We start from the raw sequence: 25633 nt of genomic DNA, 5'->3' as shown, positions 1-25633 counted from the left end.
GCCTGTCAATCACGGCGGTCTGGTCAAATGGGCGTTGAGAATTCGATGTTTCTCCCCCACCACTTGCTTTTCCCTAAGTAATTTCTTTCCGGCGTTTGCGTAGTGTTTCGCGCCTGCGCAGTTAAGTCTAATGTCGCGCCTGCTCATTATGCTTTGCCCAACTGTGGGCATAGCATACAGCTCGTCTCTGCACATGCGCGGCTCTTCCGGGGCACACAGGTTACAGAGAAGTCTGGCTATGCAAATGGTGTTGTCCTGGATGCCGGTAACATTTCCCCATCCAGAACTTCTTATTTAAGTTTTGTAAGAAAATCGCTTATCTACAAAACTTACGCAAGAAGTTCTGGATGGGGAAATTTTACCGGCATCCAGGACAACACCATTTGCATAGCCAGACTTCCGGGGCACACAGGTTACAGAGAAGAGCCGCGCATGCGCAGAGACGAGCTCTATGCTATGCCCACAGTTGGGCAAAGCATAATGCTTGCCCGACATTAGACTTAACTGCGCAGGCGCGAAACACTACGCAAACGCCGGGAAGAAATTACTTAGGGAAAAGCAAGAGGTGGGGGAGAAACAGCGAATTCACAACGCCCATTTGACCAGACCGCCGTGATTGACAGGCGAAAACGGCGACTATACTAAGGTATTTTGGCAGCAAAGGTGGGGAATCGGGATAATAAAGACACAGTTATAAAGCACAGCTCAGGCCCTATTTAAAGCTATTTTTAGCTCATATTGAGAAAACGGGGTAACAGGTTCCCTTTAAAGCTCAAAACAAGCGTTTGGGTTTTTATATTGCAGCACTGGAGTGGTGCTACTAATCAGTTCCCAACCCCCTAGTCTTGTACTTATTAGCCACCGTTCTCAGCTCTTCCCACTCCGCTACGGTCCATCGCCACCATCTTCTGAATGAGCGGAAGTCAGAGATAATGTAAATCTATAAACCTCTTTCTGGCCTTGTTCTGGCTCTCATAGCCTTTCAATGAGTTAAACACTGGATCTATCCTTCAACTCACAAACCAACTGGAGCTGAAAACCAAGTGGAGCAGCGTCGGGAACTGGGACTAGGGGCAGGGAACTTGCATTAGTAGCACCACTCCAGCTCTGCAATAAAAACAACAACAATGCTGGAGTGGTGCTTCAACCATGTAAACAAGTTATAGTTGGATATTGATTATTTTTATAGTATAATTACTACAGTAGTAATCTAATGATTGAAGGTATGTATCATGCAGTTGAGTTTGGCTTTTTTTGTAAATTTTTTTCTTTTTTTTTTTTTTAATTCTTAGATCCCAGAAGAAAGTACCATGTAAGATTGCTGGCTTATAACAATATGGATGAAGGGTATCAAGCTGACCAAACAGTCAGCACACCAGTCTGTGTTAGTAAGTAACCTAAATTATCTTTACAAGGAAGTGCTAATAAATTTTTACAAATCATCATGGCTCCTTTAAAGGCACCCCTTTTGTAGGTCATATATTTTTATTAAAAAAATGCAGTGTATTATTATTAAAAAAATGCAGTGTATTACTCCAGCTGGTGGTCTAAGCTTTGAGCCTCAAATTTGGTAGTTTTCTGATATTTATTACAAAGTATTTATTTTCCCAAACAGCTGTCCCTGACCACTCGATTCCTCCTCCGCCCCCTCCTCATCATCTTTATGCCAAAGCAAACAGTTCGTCTTCCATCTACCTATACTGGGGGCGACCGGCATTTTCTTCTGGACAAGATATTAACTACACTGTGCGCTGCAATCCTGTAGGTCTGCAGAATGCTTCTTTAGTGCTTTACCTCCAGACGTAAGTACAGTACTACTGATGACATTCACCGTTTGTTCTATTATCTCTCTAAGTGTGGAAGAAAAGCATGCAGTAATAAAATCTTTATTAGAAATGCAGCATGACTGTATCTTTGATTTGTGACTTTACATGTGGCTGATATGTCTTCTGAGAAGCGCACATCAGGGTGATATAGCCAGTATGGCTGCTGGAGGGTAGTTTACAAAATGAATGATACAAATGTGGATGGAGGCTGGTAATATGATTTCCCCATCACATCCAGTTAAACAATATGTGTTCTGCTCTTCCTATCTATATATAGGTCTGAACCTCATATTTTAGCTCAAGATCTTGAAGCAAATACCCAGTACGAGTTTGCTGTGAGGCTGCATGTAGACCAGTTGTCGAGTCCCTGGAGCCCTGTGGTTTACCACTCCACGCTTCCAGAAGGTAGGAATTATGAAAGCCATTTACTTTTAAAGCATAGTGAAAAGTCCCACAGGCCTTGTAAAACCGTGCCTGTATTGGCTGCTGGCTACACGGACACAGAGCAGTTATTTTAGGCTTCCGTGTGAACGGTATTGTGTGAGCATGGATCAGGAGGCTTACACGTATAAGGGTGAGCAGCTCTTTTACTCAGAATTTTTAACAGAATAATTTTGGCATTTTGCTATTCATCAATAATACTGTTCCTACACGAATCCATCACAGACCACATAGGGCCATATGCCGGCAGGCAGATCCTGTTTCTGGTCATGGCCTGCCTTAAACCGCAGGGAATTTGGCATTTTCCTTTGCTTCCCTAATGTTTTCAACTAGAAGTGTATACAGTGAACTAGAGAATTGCCTATATGTCATTTCTATATGTAAATGTTAAGAGGTAAACCTAAAATGTGCCTGTCATTAGCGTTTCTCTTTCTTGTGATTGAGAATGGTTATGTTCTACTTTTGGTCTTGCTACATATGTGCAGCAGTAGATAGTGCCGCAGGTCTGTGCCAGTATTGTGCAAGAATGTGAGTGTTCACCAGCTGAGTCATTATATTCTGCCATACCCATGTTGTGCTTCATTTTGTCATTCTCATGCAGCTCCAAGCAGTCCGCCTGTAGGGGTCAAGGTGACGCTGATTGAAGAAAACACCGCCTTGGTCTCCTGGAAGCCTCCTGAGGACTTGGAGTCAGCTGTCACCCGCTACACAATATTGTATGCATCTAGGAAAGATTGGGCTGTCGGCCAGTGGCAGATTATGCACAGAGATGGTAATTTATTTACTGCTATTTTTTTTTTTTACGATTTGCCGAAATTTTGTAGACTGTATACTTGTTTGGGTGTTGTTGCCTTTGCTGAGGACAGAATACACAGCAGTATGTCCATGTATAGTCAGTAGCATTTAGGAAGGACAGCCATGATCCAGATTTCACATTGAGGTTCACCAATGCACATTTTGTTCTCTGACCTTTCATCTGACATGGAATCATATACAACACGTCATAATTAGGAGGCTTTATTAAGTCAATTATCAAATGATTCTTTTTTTTTTTTTTTTTTTTTCAGCTTAAAACATTTGTATTTAACACAGAAACAAATCTTACAGACTGTTTAATACAGGAAATAAGGCATATAAGAAAAGAACACATTTCCAGGATTTAATTACCCCCCCACACAATTTTTTTTTCCCTTACCTATCGTCCCTCCTTAATGTACGAATACAAAAAGTGTCATGAACTGTACAACCTTACATCCAGCCTATTATGTTGCTGTTAAAGAACGAGCATATTATTGTCTCTGGCCAACTCATCGAACACCACCCTTGAGCATTTAATCCAATCGCCCTACCGTTACCCAAATTTAGCTGTGCCCCCTTTATAGATAAACCCATTTTTCTATTAGAATAGTACTGTTTATACCTCCCACTATTATTCTGTTAAGAGAGCGTTGTTTGCCATCCGATGCCTAGCTATATTCTCTCTAGTTCGACATAGCAGCTTTGGCATTAGCCAATTGTATAGGAGGCGATCCTCTAACCTCCCCCACATACTCTAGCACACACCTTGGGAGCTAGGAAATAGGTGTATTAAAAGTACAGGACCAGAACATATGGACTAAATCTGCCCCTTCCTCCTCACTCCGTGGACACCGAGCTTTTAATATTTGAATGAGCAAAAGTGCCCTTCCACATATAATTGTGTAAATATTTCAATCCCTTACTATTCTATGTCCCAAAACCCTCCGACCTTTGCAATTCCTTCAAATAGGGGTTAGTCCAAATAGATGTATATTTCGAGTACTCACCCATTCCCAACCATATCTTGAAGGACCAGCCAAATTTTATGGATAAGGATTAGAAAACCTCTGGAATCTGCCTTGAACTGATTAGTCTTTTAAGATATCTACCAAGTTATCAGCACCACCCAGAAATTTTAGTACTTAAACCCTTGCACCTTCTGTCCCATCTAGTGCCCGTCCTCTAATATGTTTAAAATGAGATGCTAAAATCTAACCCCAGGTGCAGGGCCAGCGTACCCGGGCAAGTGCAGGGGCCCTGGCGAGACAAGGAGGCCCATTCAGGGCAGGCAGCTGCCTAGGGCCCCCGCTCCCCCAAGGGCCCTCAGCTGGCAGCACATCACGCAGCCGCTATGGGGCCTCTGTGAGGCAGGGGGGCCCGCCTGTCGCTAGCGCCAACTCCCCCGCCTCCGCATTGAACTATACCGGCGTCTGCCGGTAAAGTTCAAAGCAAATGATGGAGGAGAGAGCGTCACCTGACGCTGCCTCTCCCATCATTCCCCACTCTACCTCTGACACTGCCGCTGCGGGTGCACGATGATGTAATCGCGCACTCGCTGTGTGTCAGGCAGTGCAGCGGCCGAGACCGGAGCAGGGAGCAGCGCGGGCATGTTGAGGTGAGGAGTGTTTGTTTTTTTTTTGTAACTATAACAGTGAGTACTGGACTATGGGGCCATTCTTGGGGGGAGGGGGCTGTCCTGTGTACTACATGTCTGTGCTATATACTACATGGCTGTGTTATATACTACTTGGCTGTGTTATATACTATATGGGCTGTTATATGCTACGTGGGCTGTGCTATATACTATATGGGCTGTTATATGCTACGTGGGCTGTGCTATATACTACATGGCTGTTCTATATACTACGTGGGCCGTGTTATATACTACGTTGGCTGTTATATGCTACGTGGGCCGTGTTATATACTACGTGTGCTGTGTTATATAATATGTGACTGTGCTATATACTATATGGGCTGTTATATGCTACGTGGGCTGTTATATACTACATGGCTGTGTTATATGCTACCTGGCTGTGTTATAAACTACATGGCTGTGATATATGCGATCATGAATCATGGTATGTATTAAAGGGGGGGGCCCACTGAAACTCTTTCACCCGGGACCCTCAAAAACCTGGATCCGGCCCTGCACAGGTGAGTAATAGCAAGGCAATAAATATTTAATCTACTTTTTCTAGCTTTTGTCTCTGCCACCATTTTTGAAATTATTAGGATGTGAGATAATGAGGCGTTATTAATGCTGGAGCAGAGAGTTCATTAATGAACTGATGATTGAAACACTCCGGAGTTTTACACACACTCATTACTTTTTTTTTAATTTAAAAGTTATATACTGGTAGCCTTAGATCTGACTTCACTAGAAGTCAATCAGACTTTCAGTCTCTTTACTTGTATTTGATCAGTGTTTTATAGTGTGAAAGTCTGTGAAGTATCCAGAACTATGACAGCTTTATAACACCGTAGCAAAGGTTATGCCACAAAGGACAAGACACAGCTGCTACAAAGCGAGCCGTGGTCAGCTCACACCTCATAACATGGGGAGTTATCTGGACAGTTCCTGTCCTGTGAATTTCCTTGATGCAAGCAAGCTGCAGAAAAGCGTGATGGCTGAATTCATACTTGAAAACATCTGAAACATTATCTCTAAAGTAACCGTATAAGGTCTCCAACGGCAGCCGTAGAACATTGGCTCAGGCTCTGTTCACATCTACATTGTAGTTAACGTCCATGGTAGTGGCACCTGAAGTTCCCTATTGATGTAGAGTAGGGGCTACCTCCCCAAATATCACTGTATGCCTCTTACACAGATGTGAACATAGCCTTTTGTTTAAAAAAAAAAAAAAAAAAAAAACACAGCAGATAAGAGGTGGCTGTATATTAATGCAACGCACAGGGTTTCCACACTTTTTATTTTTTTTTTAAATTTGACCACTGTCACTTAATGTATTAATTTCTCTGGAATGCTTCAACCGATCCCACTGATTCTGAGATTGTTTTTTTTTTCTTGACACATTATATTTTATTATAATGGTACATTTATGTTCTGTTTTGTGTTTATTCATAAAATATCAGAAATTTGAAAAATATTTGCAGTTTTCAAACTTTGAATGACTACCTCTTTAATTCAGATAGTCATACCACACAAAAACATTAATAAATAACATTTCCCTCATGTCTGCTTTACATCCGCACCATTTCTAAAATGTCCTTTAATTTTGTTAGAATTTAACAAGGATTAAAATATAGCAGTAATTTTTATTTTTTTCAGGGAAATTTACCAACATTTTTTTTTACTACTTTGTTTTGAGGGACCTATTCAGTTTTGAAGTGACTCTGGTGGTCCTATATATAGGAAAACCCCCCAAAATGATACCATTTTAAAAACTGCACCCCTCAACATGTTCAAAACTGCTGTCATGTAGTTTATTAACCCTTCAGGTGCATTTCAGGAATTAATGCAAAGCGGCATGACAGGAAAGAAAAGTGTTATTTTTACAACCTCAACGTTGCAAACTTCTGAACAGGCCACTGTAGCCGGAAGAATCTAACACTGTTTTTGGCCATGAATTGTAATGCAAAACATCAGGACCACACAATCATAATCTCAGGGTGCCGATGGGGTTAAAGAGGGAGCCCACACAATGTTAACCATTTCTATGCTGTAGTCTATGTTGACAGCAGCATCTAAAGGGTTGTCAGTTAGTGTGAAGCCGACAGCTGCTCTCTTGTCTCCTCTGTCTGGGGATGCTATTCTCTTATATCTCAGGTCAGTAAAAAACCACATTGGTGGTAATTAAGATGTTAAAACTGCAGTAAATTTGTAAACAAATTATCAGTACAAAATAAAGTCATTATAAATAAATTCCTAAATATCTTTCATTAGCAATCAGATTTTGTCTAAGGAGGCCATCACTAAAAAATGCAAATGGCCGCTGTTATTACTCATGAATAGTGTTGAGCATTCCGATACTGCAAGTATCGGGTATCGGCCGATATTCGCGGTATCGGAATTCCGATACCGAGTTCCGATACTTTCAGTATATCGGATACCGGAATCGGAAGTTCCCATAATTCAAAGAGCCAGAATTCAGCCAATGAGGAATCATTAGAAGTGTGGGCCCATCCTGTTCCATGGTAGGCATGTAACTACTGGCAAGGCTGTGAGTGGCTGACGAAATGATGTCATGATGCAGTATAAAAGCCGCCGCCGCCATTTTGGGTTCACTCTGCTGTGAATTCAGTTAGGGGCAGGACACTGTGTTCTGACGGAGGGCCAGTTTTGAGATAGCCATTTGCTTCATTGTGCTTTACCCAGGCTAATTTAGCAACAGCTGTGTGAGAACCTTGTTTTGGCCTTGCAGCGCTGTTCACGGCTGTCTGCAAGGTGTCTGTGTGAGTGCAGCTCACTCTGTAGTCTGGTCTGCAGCCACATCTGGTTGTAGTCAGCTCAGGGTGCGTAACTGCCTCATACTGCTCCATTGCCTTTTTTTAAATTAGTGCTGCCTGCTGCACATTTTTTCTGATTTATCCTGTTAGTGGGTTTCCATCTGTATCCTGCTAGATTGTGGAAAAACACTATATAGGAGTACATAGAGGAGCTTTTTTGCTGCTGAGGATGATGAAGAAGAAAGTGTGGGAGAAGTTAAAAAGAAGGTGAAGAGCATGGAAGTAGTGAAATATAAATATCTGACAAAATATAAAAAATCTTAACATAGTCAATATCTTTGTAACTCCGAACGTCTTAAAAAAAAAAAAAAAAATTAATTCCTGCTATTCCTTTTGATTGGCCTAAACCTCTATGCCTTTAATGTCTCCTCCACCTCCCCCAATACATCCTACATTATTCTTAGTTGTTTTCCATCATGTAGAATTAACCTACAAGGAAAGAAAGGGTTTATTTTAATTCCGATATTTTGGTCCCATTGACTTGCATTGGTATCGGGTATCGGTATCGGCGATATCCGATATTTTTTTGAATATCGGCCGATCCAATCCGATACCGATACTTCTGGATATCGGACGGTATCGCTCAACACTACTCATGAACGGATTGGGCCAGAGCCTCCTACTGCACAAGTTCACAGGCACCTGTCCTACTAACATTCTTGGACAGGTTTATTATTTATTATGCTGACAAAGGGCTCTTTCACACGTCCGGATATTTCTGGTACTGGAAAAAAACGTCCTGGAAATATCAGTGTACGTGTGTTTAATACTTGTGGCATACGTGTGGCAACCATGTGCTGCATCAGGATCACACGTACCGGTGCCTAGGAATTTGCATTGCTGTTTGCTCTGTTCCCCTTCGCCGCGTGTTGAAGACAGCTCACTTAACTGTCCCCTGCTTGCTCTGCGGTCAGTGCGAGCAGGAGACAATGTTGAGAGTTGTATTCAACTGTTAATAGCTAGAGCAGGTGGCAGCTGATGGGAGTATTCATCAGCCGCTGCCAACACTATAAATAAAAAAAAAAAAAATGTGGGGTTCCACTATGTATTTGATAACCAGCCAGGCAATACTGACAGCTGTGAGCTGCAACCCTCAGCTGTCTGCTTTAGCAAGGCTGGTTATCAAGAAAAGAGGGGCCCCCATGCTGTGTTTTTTAATTATTTAAATTTAAAATAACTTCGTGGGTCCCCCTAATTTTTCACAACCAGCCAAGCTAAAGCAGGCAGCTGGTGGCTGGCATTCTTATGCTATTAAGGGGCCACGGGTATTGCCCCTCTCCTGCTTAAAAATAGCAGCCCGCAGCCACCCCAGAAAAGGCACATCAATTCTGGCGCTTTGCCCAACTCTTCCCACTTGCAATCATCCCCACAGCTTAGTAATGGAGAGGTATCTATAAGAATCATATAGTTATATTGTAAATAAACACATAGCAAATATAAAGTCCTTTATTTGAAATAAAAACAAAACATACTTTTCCTTTTTTATTTAAAAATAACAAACTAAGACCTTGTCTCCTGTCATTAAACAAAAGTAAAAAACAACAAAATAACTCACTTAACGCCCATTCCAGTGAAGTCCTGGTAAGGGGCCATGGGTATTGACCCCCTCCCAACCTAAAAATAGCAGCCAGAGTCCGCCCAGAAAAGGAAAAACATCTATTAGATGTACCAATTCTGGCGCTTTGCCCGGCTCGTCCCACTTGCCTTGTAGTGGGGTTCATATTTGTGGGGTTGATGTCATCTTTGTATTGTCAGGTGGCATAAAGCCCACAGATTACAAATGGAGAGGCATCTATAAAGCTGGAGTCACACTAAACGACTTACCAACGATCACGACCAGCAATACGACCTGGCCGTGATCGTTGGTAAGTCGTTGTGTGGTCGCTGGGGAGCTGTCACACAGACAGCTCTCTCCAGCGACCAACGATCAGGGAAACGACTTCGGCATCGTTGAAACTGTCTTCAACGATGCCGAAGTCCCCCTGCAGCACCCGGGTAACCAGGGTAAACATCGGGTTACTAAGTGCAGGGCCGCGCTTAGTAAGCCGATATTTACCCTGGTTACCATTGTAAAAGTAAAAAAAAAACACTACATACTCACATTCTGATGTCTGTCACGTCCCCCGCCGGCGTCCACAGGGTTAAAACTGCTTTCGGCAAGAGCGCTGCTAATGCACACGCTGCTGCCGAGAGCTTTCCTGCACTGAATGTGTCAGCGCCGGCAGCAACAGCGGTGACGTCACCGCTGTGCTCTGCTTTACGGCCGACGCTGACAGTTAGTCAGCCGAAAGCAGTTTTAACCCTGTGGACGCCGGGGACGTGACAGACATCAGAATGTGAGTATGTACTGTTTTTTTTTTAACTTTTACAATGGTAACCAGGGTAAATATTGGGTTACTAAGCGCGGCCCTGCGCTTAGTAACCCGATATTTACCCTGGTTACAAGTGAACACATCGCTGGAATGGCGTCACACGCCGATCCAGCGATGACAGTGGGTGATCAGCGACCAAAAAATGGTCCTGATCATTCCCCAACGACCAATGATCTCCCAGCAGGGGCCTGATCGTTGGTCGCTGTCACACATAACGAGATCGTTAGCGGGATCATTGCTACGTCACCAAAAGCGTGACGTTGCAACGATATCGTTAACTATATCGTTATGTGTGACTCAGCCTTAAGACACTTATCCCTTACTAATCCTATAGTTATATGGCAAATAAACACACAGCAAGTCTTTTATTTGAAATAAAACATAACACTTTGTTTAAGATTACTGTACTCGTTTTTATTATGTACACCCCTTTTTGCATGTGAAGCGCCATGGAATATATGGCGCTATAATAAAAATGTTGCCACTAGTCACTGATGCTGTGCTCACAGGGCAGCAAATAGTGACATAGAGGCGCACCACTGTTAATGCTCCTGTCAAGAGATTTGACAGCGGCATTTATAGTTTGAGTCGTGAGCAGAGCTTTGATCTGCTGCCATTGTCTGCTGGGTATGGCAACCTGCGAGCCCACTTCATACACATGCTCACACGTTGCGTACGTACATGTACGATGGATATCTGGGAAAGGATTAATGTACTGTAGTTTGTAGTTATCTTCCCAGACAAAACTTGTTGATTTATAATGTCTTTAATTTGTTTATTTACTTTCTATTTCTGGAGACCCCCTAATAGACTGTGAGGTGTCATGGAACCACACTTTAGTGCCACTATGTCCAGACACTTGAAAAAGTGGTGAATGTTCCCAGATGTTGCCAGCCAAGTCCGTTCAAGCATTGTACATTGCTGGTGTTGGAACACACAGGCTTTTATGATTTACACTTGGAAGCGGGAAAACACGTGTTGAATATCATACATTTTTAGGATTTTCTCGCATGTCCGTTCATGCATTATTTCTATGCTTTTCTTGTATAGCGCTATCTTATTTCGCAGCTCTTTACAGACATATTATTAATCTGTATCTCAGCATGGATACTCGTGTTTATAGATCAGCCTAGAAGCTGCCACCATCATAAATGTTTCTTAATGATGCACAGAATATATTTCATAAATGCTGATTGTATTGTCGGAAAAACTGAGTGCATGTGTGTAATATAGCAGGGGATCGTGGGTTTATCCTCTTTCCAGTGGATCTCCTATTAGTCAGTCATCAGACTACAGACTGTTTGACAGCAGCCTGTAATCTACCAGTGCTTTACTGTAGAGGTGATCCAAACTCAGACCCCTCTACTATGGTTGGTGCTTGGTGGACATCTGTCTAGGACTATCATTTTATCTGGATTCCCATTTCTGCTGATAAACATTACAATATATTTCATATAGACCAAGCTGACATTTCCACTGCTGTCGGGGTAACAGTGGTACAATGCGCTGCATCCTGTTCAGATTTTGTAGCCAGCCTTCCTATGGCAAGCTTGAGCCTTTGTGGTTTGCATGGTGTCAAGCTTCTGTGATTGCTGCTAGCTTGTGAGCGTCTGCCAATATTTACATGATTACAGGGACTTTGTGAGCAGCTCCTGAGAATGTTTGAACTTTCTGCTCCCTTGAATAAAACAGCCGCAGTGTTTGATGCTTATCTTTATTGTTAGGCAAACATTAATTTTTGAATAACACAAATGAAAAGGGCTGAGAACAAGCTAATTATTGACCATTGTCAGAGATCACTTGCCATTCTTGTGCAGATTAGTTAAAAAAAAAAAAAAACAACCATATCCTACTAATTCATTGAGGTTTGCAAAGTTGGTACTTGCCTAAATGTGAAACCTTATAAAATTCAGTATGATTTTGTATTTCTGACATTTTTGGTTCTTAAATGTGCACGTTGCATTCAAGGACTTGTATTATGTATGTATCTCCTTGGATTTGGAAGAAAAAAACCATACCTGGTCCGGAGACCACATAGACATATCGGATAGGTAGGTTCCTAACAAGTTGTTCTCAGTTATATGAGCACGTGCCAAGTACAGTGAATATGAATTGTGCATGAACTGTACAGCGAGTTTAGTTGTTTGATGTAAACTGAATGGCAAATTACAGGGGCGATCACCATGGCTCTGCTGGAAAATCTCATACCTGGAAATATCTATCTGGTCAAGATCTCGGCTTCCAATGAAGTAGGAGAGGGCCCGTTTTCAAATGCACTGGAGCTTGCCGTACAACCCGAGGAGACCGTGCGCAGCAGCATGAAGTCAAAGCAGTTACATTCTGCCAACAGTCAAGGTCAGTTTGGAAATACTTACAGTAAACAAAGAGAAACCGTTTCATTATTTACTTGGTAGCATAAATTCTTTCAGACACCCATCTGTGGCTTTGTCTCTGCCCAGCAGTCCTCTATTCAGCCAAGACAAATGGCTCCAGGCTGAGAAGAACCATTCTGCCTGGGAATTACTGTGAGGAGGTGATACACTGTCATTGTAATAAACTTAAAATAAACAAATTAATGACAGTGATTTATTTGTAGATGAAAGTGCAAGTCTATCGTATATCACAGAATTTGCAGTTCTCAGCAAGACGTTGCAGATCAGCAGTGGTGAATGGAGAGCTTTGCAATTTAGTCCTCGCTTTATTGATTTTATACACTTTTCTGGTTTTATTCCTTTTGTTCACAATGTTTTAGATGTTTAATTTGCAACCTTGTATTTTTCCAGAATTCATGGTATTGCTAAACGCAACATTTATTGAATGTATGTGGGCGTCTGATACTGGCAATGATGCATTTGCTGCTCCCGCTTCATTGCTCCTGTTTTGATCAGCAGAATAGTTATCTGAACTTTAAGAAAGCAATCCTTGCAAGGAAGAAACACTGCAGATCGTAGTTCTAAAATGACAGCACAAAATCACAACTTAAAGGGAATCTGTCAGCAGGTTTTTACTATGTAATCTGAAGACCGCATTCTGTAGGGGTTAAAACACAGATTTCAGCAATGCCTCTCTTTTCAAGCTCAGTTGTTTTGTTTGCCTGCATTAATTGTTTTAGCACCAGTAGCTTATCATTGGTGGGACACCCAAGTGTGCCCCATGATTCATCAATGCTCCCTCCTGTGACAAGCACTTCACTGTCTATAGAGAGCCTGGTGTGGGTGGGGTTAGCTGTGGGGTGGGTGGGGTTAGCTGTGGTGAGGGCGTGGTTAACTTTATTAGCTGTGCTTCATTCTAAATCTAAAAGCTCTGATTGTGGGAATGGCTGCACCCAGTATGCTAAGTGATACCTCGTTGGATTCAGCTTCTCTTTGCCTACATCAGGATGTTCTCAGATGATGCAACAAAACCTGTGACAGATTCTCTTTAATTTATTATGTAACATGAATGTTTTGACCTGGACCTGATATAATAGAAAGATCAGTGAAAACACCACTCCACGGTTTTTCTTTTTTATTTAGGCACTGGAGTGGTATCACTAATGTAAGTTTACTGCCCCTAGTATTATACTAACCAGCTTCCGTCTTCTGCTCTTCCTGGCGTCGCTCCGGTCCCACTCCGCCATCTTGTGGCTGCCACCTCTGACTGACTGGAAGACCGATGTAATGGTCTTAAGCTCTGTGTAAGTCTATGAACCTTGTCCTGGCTCTCATGGACTTATATTGAGAAGTGACCTCCAGCTCACCCAGGAAACACTAGTGATCAGGAAGGTCACAGTTTGCAGAAGATGACCAGGGTGCCGCCAATAACAGAAGAAGGCAGGGGCAGGTCTTTATATTACTTGGAGCAGGGTACTTGTATTAGTGATACCACTCAGGTAGTGAAATAATAAAACCCCCAAACACTAGAGTGGTGCTTTCACAATACATGTGTTCATAAATGTGTTTCAATAAATACATCTAAAAGCTTCATGGAACAAGATACATTTATCATTTATTCAGTATGTAGGTCAGTGGCGGCTAAACAGTTGATTGTGATCTCAAGCAGATGTCGATGTCAGGCTGTTCTGTTGCTGGTTTAAACATAAAAATTGAAAACCACCTTCATAGCAAGTTATGATTCACTTTTGCCTGTCACCACTTTTCATTAGCAAGTTTTATATGGACCTGTGAAGATTGATTGGTGCTACTAGCTAATGTAGGGCTTATATCCACTCTTAACACAGAGCACAGGTGGAGAACTGCATGGCCACGTATGAAGAAGGCATAATGGTGTAGCAAGGGCAATAAGTAACTCTGGCTGCCATAACTGTTATGGTGCCAACATACCCAACAAAAGGATACACAAAAATAATTGCATCAACAATGCTGTATGTGACTCTGCTGGGACTTCTGTTACACACCATCTGCCCATAACTAGCAATCACAAACTGAAGCTAGGGATTCCGCTAAACTGAACAGTTCAGTAACTTAACACATATTTTAACTTATTTTTTTAGAACCTGCAATCTTATTTATTTTACTTGTTTATGTAGCGCCATTTAATTTCACAGCGCTTTACAGACCTTAGCACTGATTGACGGCTTTCGATGTATACTGTCCATAGACAGCTGCCAATCAGTGGTGGGGTTACACAAAGGACTAGATGACAGCAGGTTTGCTAGTTCTCTTGATAAAATCTCTATCTTATTAATAGTAGATTATCACTAAACTACAGCAAGCAGCCCTGTAAGTGATTCACCGCTGGAATAAGGATCTCTGTCTCACCATACTCTGGTCTTGGATTAGGTAGCCTAAACCTGGTGACTTATTCTCTTTAAAGTAAGGCCATGTTCACACTTTGCAGGTTTTACCGCGGATCCGCAGCGTTTCTGCAGCTGCGGGTCCGCAGCAGTTTCCATTTCGTTTACATTTACATGTAAACCCTATGGAAACCGCAATCCGCTGTGCACATGCTGCGGGAAAAACTGGGCAGAAATGCAGCGGTTTACATTCCGCAGCATGTCACTTCTTTGTGCAGAATCGCAGCGATTCTGCACACATAGGAATGCATTGATCCGCTAACTTCCCGCATGGGGCTGTGCCCACGATGCGGGAAGTAAGCGGATAATGTGCAGATGGTACCCGGGGTGGAGGAGAGGAGACTCTCCTCCAGGCCCTGGGAACCATATTTGTGTAAAAAAAAAAAGAATTAAAATAAAAAATAAAGATATACTCACCTCTCAGCGCTGCACGCGGCCGTCCGGTTGCTGTGTGAGCAGGACCTGCGGTGACGTCGCGGTCACATGAACGTGATGTCACGAAGGTCCTTCTCGCACAGCATCTTTGGAACCAGACCGCCGCGTGCAGCGCCGAGGAGATCGAGACGTCAGAGGGTGAGTATAAACCATTTTTTAAATTATTTTTAACATTACTATTGATGCTGCATATTGCTGCATATGCAGCATCAATAGTATAGGAGTAAACCCGCAGCGGAAACCGCAAAACAAACCGCGATAAATCTGCAGGGATAACCGCAGCGGTTTTGCCCTGCAGATTTATCAAATCCGCTGCGGGAGAACACGCAGAGGACCCCGCAAAGTGTGCACATAGCCTAACACTTCCAGGGCATTGTTGTCATCTGTCTTTTTCACTGTTTTAATACTAAACTGTATACATTGAGGAGATGCACACTGTAATTTTACCTTTACTTGATTTATGTCAGGATGTTAGACTTGTAATTATATATTTGTTGCAGATTACTTTTATCATTTGGACCAGAAATCCATGACCGGAATAGTTGTGGGAGTGTGCATCGCACTGACTTGTATCCTGATCTGTGTGCTCATATTGATATGCCGCAGCAAAGCCAGGTTAGTATGAGGAGTATGGCTAAAGAGTTGGAGTGGAATCTTATGGTTTGTCTCATTTCATTGTTGTTGGTAAGATTATGTATTAAGGTAAGTTCACTCAGGGCGTTTTTTGCTGTGTTTTTTTGCTGCGTTTTTTATGCTAATTTTCAGCTGCTTTTTACAGTACCAGCAAAGCCTATGAGATTTCAGAAATCTCATGCACACATTGGGTTTTTGTGTGATCCGTATTTTGTCCTTTGCAGCGTTTTTTTTGACATAGGGCATGTCACTTCTTTCAGCGTTTTTCCAGTGTTTTCCACCCATTAACTTGAATGGATGGTGAAAAAACGCTGCAAATACGCAAGGTTGACTTTATTGCAGCGTATTTGCTGCAGAAAAGTCAATGACAGCCGGATGTGACAGCGCAGCAAACACCGTTTCTGATCGGCGGGGAAATTATCCCCACCTATCAGAGAGCCGGGCTTCCCATGCTGTCAGAAGACAACGGGAGCACTCAGCTGTGATCGGAGGTGTAAAGATCACCTCCAATCACTGGTGTCAGCTGATGGGACAACTGCTCCCATCATCTGACACCTACAGCCGCTAATTACAGTGACGGCAGGAGTGGGATGGGAGTTTTCATCTGCCACTCCTGCGCTATAAATAAATAATTAAAAGAAAAAAAAACTGTGTGGTGTCCCCCCTAATTTTAATAACCAGCCAGACAAAATTCACAGCTGGGGGCTGCAACCATCAGCTTCAGCAAGGTTAGTTATCAAGAATAGAGGGGTCCTCACGCTTTTTTAAAAAAAAATTATTTAAATAAAAAATGTAAATAAATGGCGTGGGCTCCCCCCTTTTTTTTGAGAATACCAGCCTTGATAAAGCTCACCGCTGAGAGCTGGTATTCTCAGGGTAGTAAGGGGCAATTGATATAGCCCCCCCCAGCCTAAAAATAGCAGCCCACAGCTGCCCAGGAAAGGCGCATCTATTAGATGCGCCAATTCTGGCGCTTTGCCTGGGTCTTCCTACTTGCCCTGTAGCGGTGGCTAGCAGGGTAATGAGGGGTTAATGTTACCTTGCTATTGTAAGGTGACATTAAGCCGCCTTAGTAATGGAGAGGTGTCAATTTGACACCTATCCATTACTAATCCTATAGCAGTTAAAGGGTTAAATAAACACACACATGCAGAAAAGTCTTTTAATGAAATAAAACACCACACAGTTTTGACCATCTTTTTATTGTTCTGCCGTTCCAAAGCAAAGCCATCAATCTTCTGTAATAAAAATAAAATAATAAACCCAACAATATATTCCCTGATCCATCGTAGTCCAATATAACGAGTGTCCCATCTGGGGGAGATAAAGCTTACAACCGGGAGTGCTACTAATGCGACCGCTCCCGGCTGTAAGCTACTGGGGAATGAATGAGACGGAGCGGGCACAGGCTCAGTAACGAGCGGTGACATCACCGAGCCTGCGCTCCCTCACTGCCTGACTTGAGGTTACCTCTGCACCTTGGGAAAATGCCGGGGAAGAGGATTCCGCAGGGAATGTATCTATTCTATTCTAGCAATCGATCTATTCTATCAATCTATCTATTCTATCTATTTATTCTTTCTATCTACAGGAGGTTTTTTTTTTTCTCTGTGTACACTCAACTTTATTGGCACGCACAAAGAGAAAAAAAAGCGGCAGAAAACGCACCTAAACCTGCGTTTTTGGCACAGCTTCTTTCCTGCCAAGATGATCAGGTTTTGCTGCAGAAAAAAAGCAGTAAAAACGCCCTGTGTGAACTTACCCTTACTTTGTAAACCCGATAAAGAAGCACAACTTCTGGCCTGTGTGAAAGCCCTTGTAAGACAGGGTAGAAATCTACCTGTGGGTCTTTAGAACAAGGGTAACAACCTGTGGAATTAATTGTTTTCTATGTAATATTATTGCAATAATAAATTGTCAGATGCAGAGTCTTCATTCTTTTATCTTATATACAAATTAAAGGGCTCTTGCAGGTTTTTAAGAAACTAGGTCAATACTTGCACTATTCATGACTTACCTGTTAAACTCCCTCTGCTTTAGTGCTGTAACTCTGATGGTCCCATAGTCATTATGTGCTATTCATCATTCATGTGATCACTGTAGCCAATCACTGACCTTGGAACGGGAGTACTGAGGCCAGTGTTTAGCTGCAGCGGTCACTTGAATAACGGGATAGGATGTCACTAATGTAGAACCTGTAAGGACTACAGGAGCGATGACATTGGAAAAGTGAGGGATTCAGTGGGTGAGTACTACTGAATTCTTTCATTACATTCCCAACTACTGGCCAGATTTCTTCCTGGAATCCCCTTTAATTTGAACGTCTACAGGGTCCTCAACTCAAATATAAAATGTATTGTGAGCAGGATTACAGAGACGATCAGTGGGTGAGCCTGTGGATAGATCAAAGGCAACATCTATGGTGGCTATAGTGATGGGTATTTGTGGTTGTCACGTAGCATATGTTACCTGTGCTGAAGATCAATATAATTCAGAAGTATCTGAAACCAGTATTAAAGAGGTTGTCAACTACTTTTTCTTTGATGTCCTATCCTTAGGATAGGTTATCAAAGTCTGATCGGTTGGGGTCCGACACCTGGCACCCCCGCTGATCAGCTGCTATCGGTGGCGACGGCTGGAACTACTTACCGTATATACTAGAGTATAAGCTGACCCGAGTATAAGCCGACCCCTCTAATTTTGCAACAAAAAACTGGGAAACTTATTGATATAAGCCTATGGTGGAAAATGCAGCAGCTACCGGTAAATGTCAAAAATAAAAATAGATACCAATAAAAGTAAAATTAATTGAGACATCAGTAGGTTGTGTTTTTGAATCAGGAGCCCCATATAATGCTCCATACTGTTCATTATGGCCCCATAAGATGCTCCATACAAAATAGGCCCCATATAATGCTCCATAGAGTTCATTATGGCCTCATAAGATGCTCCATATACAAATATGCCCCATATACAAATACGCCCCATATAATGCTCCATGCAGTTCTTTATGGCCCCATAAATGCCCCATATAATGCTCCATGCAGTTCTTTATGTCCCCATAGATGCCCCATATAATGCTCCATGCAGTTCTTTATGGCCCCATAGATGCCCCATATAATGCTCCATGCAGTTATGGCACCATAGATGCCCCATATAATGCTCCATGCAGTTATGGCCCCATAGATGCCCCATATAATGCTCCATGCAGTTATGGCCCCATAGATGCCCCATATAATGCTCCATGCAGTTCTTTATGGCCCCATAGACGCTCCCTATAGCATTGTGCCACATGTAATGCTGCTGCTGCACTAAAAAAAGACATACTCACCTCTCGTCGCTGCCCGCTGCTCCTCAGCATCCCGTCTCTCCGCACTGACTGTTCAGGCGGAGGGCGGCGCGCACACTAGTACGTCATCGCGCCCTCTGACCTGAACAGTCACTGCAGAGGACGCGGAAGACGAGGCTGCGGAAGACGAGGCTGCGGTGGAATGCGGAAAGGTGAATATGACATACTCGCCTGCTCCCGGCACTCCTGACGCGGCTCCTGCAGCTTCCTCCTGTAGTGAGCGGTCACATGGTACCGCTCATTACAGTAATGAATATGCGGCTCCACCCCTATGGAAGTGCAGTCCTTATTCATAACTTTAATGAGCGGTACCAGTGACCGCTGAACAGAGGAAGAAGCTGCCGCGCCCAAAGACCGCGGGACATGCGGGGACCGCGCCAGGAGCGCTGGGAGCAGGACAGGGAGTATTTGACAGGCGTCGCTCCCCCTCACCCGCCGACCCCCCCCCCCTGCCTTCCATGACTCGAGTATAAGCCGAGAGGGACACTTTCAGCCCATTTTTTGGGGGCTGAAAATCTCGGCTTATACTCAAGTATATACTTGCAGAGGTGGCTGTCTTCTTATTGTGGCCACCACAGGGTAATGCACATCCGCCTCCTATTCATTTGAGTAGGCCAGCTCTACAAGTATTTCTGTCCGCCAACGCCGATATCAGCTGATCAGTGGGGCTGCCGGGTGTCCGAACCCAACCGATCAGACTTTGATGACTAATCCTAAGGATAGGCCATTAATGTAAAAGTAGTCGACAACCTCTTTAAGGGACTTCATATAATGTAAAAGAGAAATGCTTTTTAAGTATGACTTATAGGTCACATCGATTACCACTGTTATAACTAATGGGTGATGGGTGAATTTAGACTTCATAGGTGGAATACAGCAGTATTTTTTTTTCTCCAAATCAATAATAAAAAAATCTGATATGTCCATAGTAAGAGAGATTGTATCTATCTGACCTGCAGGAAAGCTTCCATTGCAAAGATTGCTCAGCAAGGAAATGATGGAACACCTAATTTGACTACTTTAATTGCTCATGAGACTCAAGAGAGCAAAGCCGTGCATCAAATGGAAGAAAATGCAGATCCCTTAATCCCTACTGTTCAAGTAAATCACTACATAGATACAAAGGTTTGTTTTCAGATGTACAATCAGATTTCCTTAATAAAATTGACTGGTAAATTTTCGATGTAGCACAGTACTAAAAGCTGTGAGGACCTCTCAGTAAAATATTAGGTAACTGCATAATAATTCTCCAATATTCAGTTATTCTCTGGAAAAAAAAGAAGTCAAGAATTACAGCAGAGTGGCAGTGGAGACGTGAGCTTGCATCCTTCCTTACCTTTACTTTTACCTCAGTATAACTTCAAATAAATGTCATAATTTATTAAAAATATATAATAAAAATTGGAAAAAAAATTGTTAGTCTGTTTGCTAGCATGTGATCTAGATCTATATTTAAATTTAAAGGGGTTGTTTGGTTTTAGGCTACAAGTCTGCAGTCACTTTTTTTGTGGCTGTCGAGTTATGAATCCTCACAGCACACGCACTGTGAGGTTCCTCTGGTGCCGGGAACAGAAGGCGCATGATGCGTGCGGCCTCCCTTAATGCAAGTGTATTGAGGAAGGTTGGACCATGGAGCCAGGAGAATGCATTGTAACAATGAACCTTTTCCCTATAGAATCCAACGTACAGGGGTTGTCCCACAAACAAAGTACATTTTAATTAATAATCTTAGAATAAAATACACACATCACAAATGGGGTATACTAGAGTAATTTGTTATGTAAGAGCAGTAAAAGCATATGGCCAAAGGCCTAATTTAATATGTAATAACAAAGGATGAAAAACCCTGAATAATACAGATGCTAAAGTATGATAACAACAAAAGTGCCCCCCAAACACAGTTAAGATACCTACATAGTGAATTCCTCCATAGTACCATTCACGCACGGTATGATAACAATACTGTACCCCCCTCCTGAACCCACCAGCAAAGTATGGTGACCCCATCACAGTATGATGCCCCAACTGTAGTCCCCACACAGCCCTCCACATAGTATAATGGACCCCTCAAAGTCCTCCATACACTATAATGGGACCTGCATTGTTTTCCATACAGTATAATGGCCCCACATAGTCCTACATGCAGTATAATGGGTTCCACATTGCCTTCTATATAATATAATGGCCCCACATTGCCTTCCATACAGTATAATGTGCCCACCTAGTTTTACATACAGTATAATGGCCCCACCTAGTTATCCATACAGTATAGTGGACCCTACATTGCCTTCCATACAATATAATATGTCCACATAGTCCATCATACAATATAACGGCCCCACATTGCCTTTCATACAATATAATTGCCCGCATAGTCCTCCATACAGTATAATGGGCACCACATGAAAAAAATGATTAACCTCTGTTTTCCACTGCTCCAGTCTCTGCATTGAGCACTCTGAAGCTTTTCACTGCTCAGCACAGCCGGCGCAAAAATGTGATGTTAATACGGCTTTGGCACTGAAATGTCAGACACAGAGGGAGAATGATGGCGGAGAGAGCGTCAGCTGACTTCTCCCTCTTTCGTCATTGCTTTTAACTATATCGGCATCTATGATGCCAATATAGTTGAAAGTGTGATGCAGGGCGCCCGCCCAGAGTTGCGGGCCAATTATACTCGCCCTGCTGGCCAGAGATTGACATGTGTGGTTTAAATCATGAACAATGCGATTAGGTTTCTATAGGACGAAAATCATGAATTAAACGGTTTGAAAAGTGATAGTTACATGGTAACATCGATCATTGTGCATTGTGTTTTAAGTGAACAATCTCCATGTACATTACACAATTTTCGAAAGCTGAACGAGAATTTTTTAACTCACCTAAACTGTTTAATTCACAATGAACAAGCATGTATTTATTTTTTTAAACATCGACGAGTTGCTCAACATTACCCACTTATCATAAATAATGGGTCGTTAACATTTGTCTCAACGATTATCGGCTAGTATAAATGCGCCTTAACAGTTGGCGACCACTGGTCATTAGTATGGATCCCATTTGCAGACTGCATCTTGTACTTTATCTGCTTTAGATGATATTTAAAAGTATGTTAAAATGCATTTTTTTTTATTGCAGGGTGGTTCAGATTTAATCATTAATGGACATGGACCAATTGTCAAGCAAAGCACAAAGAAAAAATGGTTCTTTTTCAAGGGCAATGCTAAAGACCATGCAGGACAAGTAAGCGTTTATGGTGACAATGTTTAAAGGGGTGGCCTGCTACATTGTATGAAGCCCCTATCGAATTACACCTTTTAAGGAAGTATTTTTGTAACTACCTTCTCCCGCCATAGGTGCCTGTGAGTGGCACTATCACTGGTCACTCAGTCCACATCACGTGACCTTGGCAGAGGACCGCTGATGTCATGTCAACTTAAGAATTTCCTGGATTCACCCAGGCGTGACCCAGTGGCGCGCACCCCCCCCCCCCCCCCCCCCAAATTGACTGGGTTGTGGGCTTCGTTTCACACTTCGTTAAAAGGTGTAAATCGATGGGCGCATTATACAATGTAGTAGATCACCTCTTTCATACATGAGTGTATTTTTATATAAAATAGTGCATTATACTAAATTATATATATATTTATTTTTACGCAGTACAAAAGAAAAATTAAGACTTCTGTATATTGTCCTGGCACAATGGTCCTGAGGGGAGAAGACAGGTCTCCTACATCACCTGGTCATCCTGGCACACTCCAGATGCGACATAGCATAATAGCAGACACAGAACATTCTGGGAACAGTGAGGAGAGCCATGAAACCAGTGATTCTGGACGGTATTCCCATGAGTCTACTGATGAAATTCACCTCTGCTCGGTTATCAGTACCTCACCGCACACACCCGACTCATTCAGTGTTGAAGAATGTGTAAAGGACGCTGCCTTAAGCAAACACGGAAAGCCTCCCAGTGTCCATTCTTGAGGAGCTTGTTTCCTCAATACCTCAAATTATCCATATTTCCTAAACATTTCAAGAAAAGAAAAATTCCTCAAGCCAGATATTCCAGCCATTGGTGCCTGTTCGAAGGACAATGACAGAGCAAACAAAAAAACTGTTTGTGAAATCTGGTGTCAGATCAAATCTATCATTTTCCTGCAGAATGTTTCGCTGAGTAAATCTATTGACATTGAAGGTTGCTTTGCTGGATGGTGAATGGCTCTGAAACTCTCCAGGTTTTGTGCCATTTGTCTTTGTTGTAAAGGGACGTCAAGCAGTCTCTTTGATTTATGTCTACCTCAGCTGGTCACATCATGGACTTCATTTCGCTGCTTTACCCACATTTGTGTTTGTTTGTCTCCCCTTAACCTTCATCCAAGGTACTTCCTAAATGTATGTATGTTTGTGGGTTTTTTTTTTATTATTACTGCTTTTTATGTATGATGAATGTGTTACTTAAGGAGTTGTAAAGGCAACACCCGTTACATGGCTTTTTGTAAAGCTCTGCTAATATATTACAAATGGATAATGCTATGAACCATCTCTACCTTAATGAATTGATGACTACCTCTATATGTGTCTTTAAGGAGACCAACTTTCTCATGAACAGTCACTACCTTGTAACAACTGTGCCTTCAAGTATCTCAGTTACACAGAACTGCCTTACTGCAAGGAATTCAGGACATCACTCAGGACGATGACGAGATGCCTTAAATCCTAGAAATATATTGGAAACTATTAAATCCCACCCTATCTTACTGTTTACAGATGCTGAGTAATGAGGCAGTGTTCTACCTATGCTCTTCTGTACTGAGTGTACCCATGCTACCCAGGCCATTGGTCACATCTGCTACCTGTGCAACACTACAATGTCCCCATGGCACAGGCCAGCCTTGCCACTGGGATCAGTAGTCTGGACATCCACCAGTGATCCCTGCAATGATGGGTGAAATTACATGTAGACACTAGTCAATGTATTTTATATATTTTTTTGCTATTTAAAAGATGTAAAATACATGTTTCTACTGAGTCTCAGGTTGACCAAGGGTGGTCAGTTTTCCTTTTTTTACATCAGCCCTTTCACTTCTTTTCAGTGGATGGTGTAAAAACCTGCAATTAGACTGTTCATTGCTGATTCAGTGTTAGGCAGAGGTTTTAGAAAATGACATGTTACTGTTACTGAATGTTGCCTTTACAATTCCTGTTTTATACTACCTCTTTTTTACATTTATGTGCATTTCCTGGACTCAGGGAATAGTGTTTTTTTGTGTCTATCCTATAAATATATGGGGCAAATGTTACAGGGTATCATGCTCATATTTGATTTTGAAAGGAGATGAAGTAGGTCATTTACTTAGCTACATTACAAAAGATTACCTGTCACGCTTGACGCATTGAGTGCTGAGATAACATGGCGAAAAATGAGACCCAAAGCCTTCTGTAGGCATTCAGTATGTGCAGGACATTGCTTCTATCAGCCATCTAGGGGACGATTCCTTCATGTCTGGTTGTGTCTGATGTACATCTCCTTCCATGGAGGAGAAAGGGAGCAGTTGCCAGACACTTTGGACAAGTCCTAAAGAAGTTACCGTATATTGTTCATCCTGCATTCTTAATGCCTACAAGGTGCTTAACACCTGATAGTTAAGATGAAAGATGTGGGAGCAGAAGATTTTTTTACAGCTATCCAAAATTCTTACTTCAGGAAGCTGGGATCTGAGAAGTCCTTACACTGCACATGTGCTTTAATGGGAGTCTAGCATCAAAAAATGTCCTGATTAAATCTGTTTGTTGTGTTGCATATATGAAAACAAAAATGGTAATCTTTAGTTAAAAAAAAAAAATTGGTAATCCTGCAATTTTAACCCTGGTCACTTGGGCTTTTTTAGACTCCTACTTTCCTGTTCTTTCAGGAGGCTCCTTACCACAGGCAAGATTACAATGTGCGCTAACCACTTTATACATAGCTTATAACACAGGTTCCACCACTCATGGTAGTGATTTCGCCTCCCTTCACGATGACACTTTGCACAGGATCATTGGACACTTCAATACAAAAGGGAGGAGACCAGGTACGGACTGGGGCTGAAATTCATCCCTGGCATTTGAAATCACCCAGGCCCATGTTGTCCCCGTCCTCTTGAACCAGATCCGATATATTACTAACATTACCCTGGATGGAGGAAAGGAAGATTTACTACAAGTCCAGTATGTCCAATGATACCTGTGGCCTGCTGGGGTAAGTGACGGAGTCAGCGACTTTGTGCTCCATCACAACTCTTAACAGTATGGGTGTCTTGAGAACACCGATTCTGTTAACAACGTAGCAGACAAGGCAGCCCATGACCAGAGAGGCCCTTCTGGCATTTGCTAGAATTGCCAGATGGCCAGTCCGACACTGGAGCAGACAATTTTGGTTATGTACATGTGTTATTTCCTGAATCAATAGGAAATTGAAGTCTAAAAAGCCCCAAAGATCTGTGTGAAACTGGCAAGATTTTTTTTTTTTTTTTTACAT

General features: G+C 42.4%; 1 protein-coding gene across 1 annotated transcript in view; it reads left to right on the top strand.

Moving 5' to 3' along the window:
* The window catches only part of PRTG (protogenin), a 148494-nt gene extending 123547 nt beyond the window's left edge, over positions 1-24947 (top strand). Inside the window, exons 12-20 of the mRNA XM_077263790.1 lie at positions 1293-1388; positions 1616-1802; positions 2104-2231; positions 2869-3039; positions 12077-12259; positions 15635-15749; positions 20076-20241; positions 22255-22359; positions 22777-24947. Coding sequence (XP_077119905.1) covers positions 1293-1388; positions 1616-1802; positions 2104-2231; positions 2869-3039; positions 12077-12259; positions 15635-15749; positions 20076-20241; positions 22255-22359; positions 22777-23100 — 1475 coding nt within the window. The 3' untranslated portion in view covers positions 23101-24947. The remainder of the gene's footprint in view (positions 1-1292; positions 1389-1615; positions 1803-2103; positions 2232-2868; positions 3040-12076; positions 12260-15634; positions 15750-20075; positions 20242-22254; positions 22360-22776) is intronic.
* Positions 24948-25633: the final 686 nt, after the last annotated feature.

This window comes from Ranitomeya variabilis, chromosome 5 (genome assembly GCF_051348905.1).
Source record: "Ranitomeya variabilis isolate aRanVar5 chromosome 5, aRanVar5.hap1, whole genome shotgun sequence".
Taxonomy (NCBI): domain Eukaryota; kingdom Metazoa; phylum Chordata; class Amphibia; order Anura; family Dendrobatidae; genus Ranitomeya; species Ranitomeya variabilis.
This window is presented reverse-complemented; position numbering and strand designations above follow the sequence as displayed.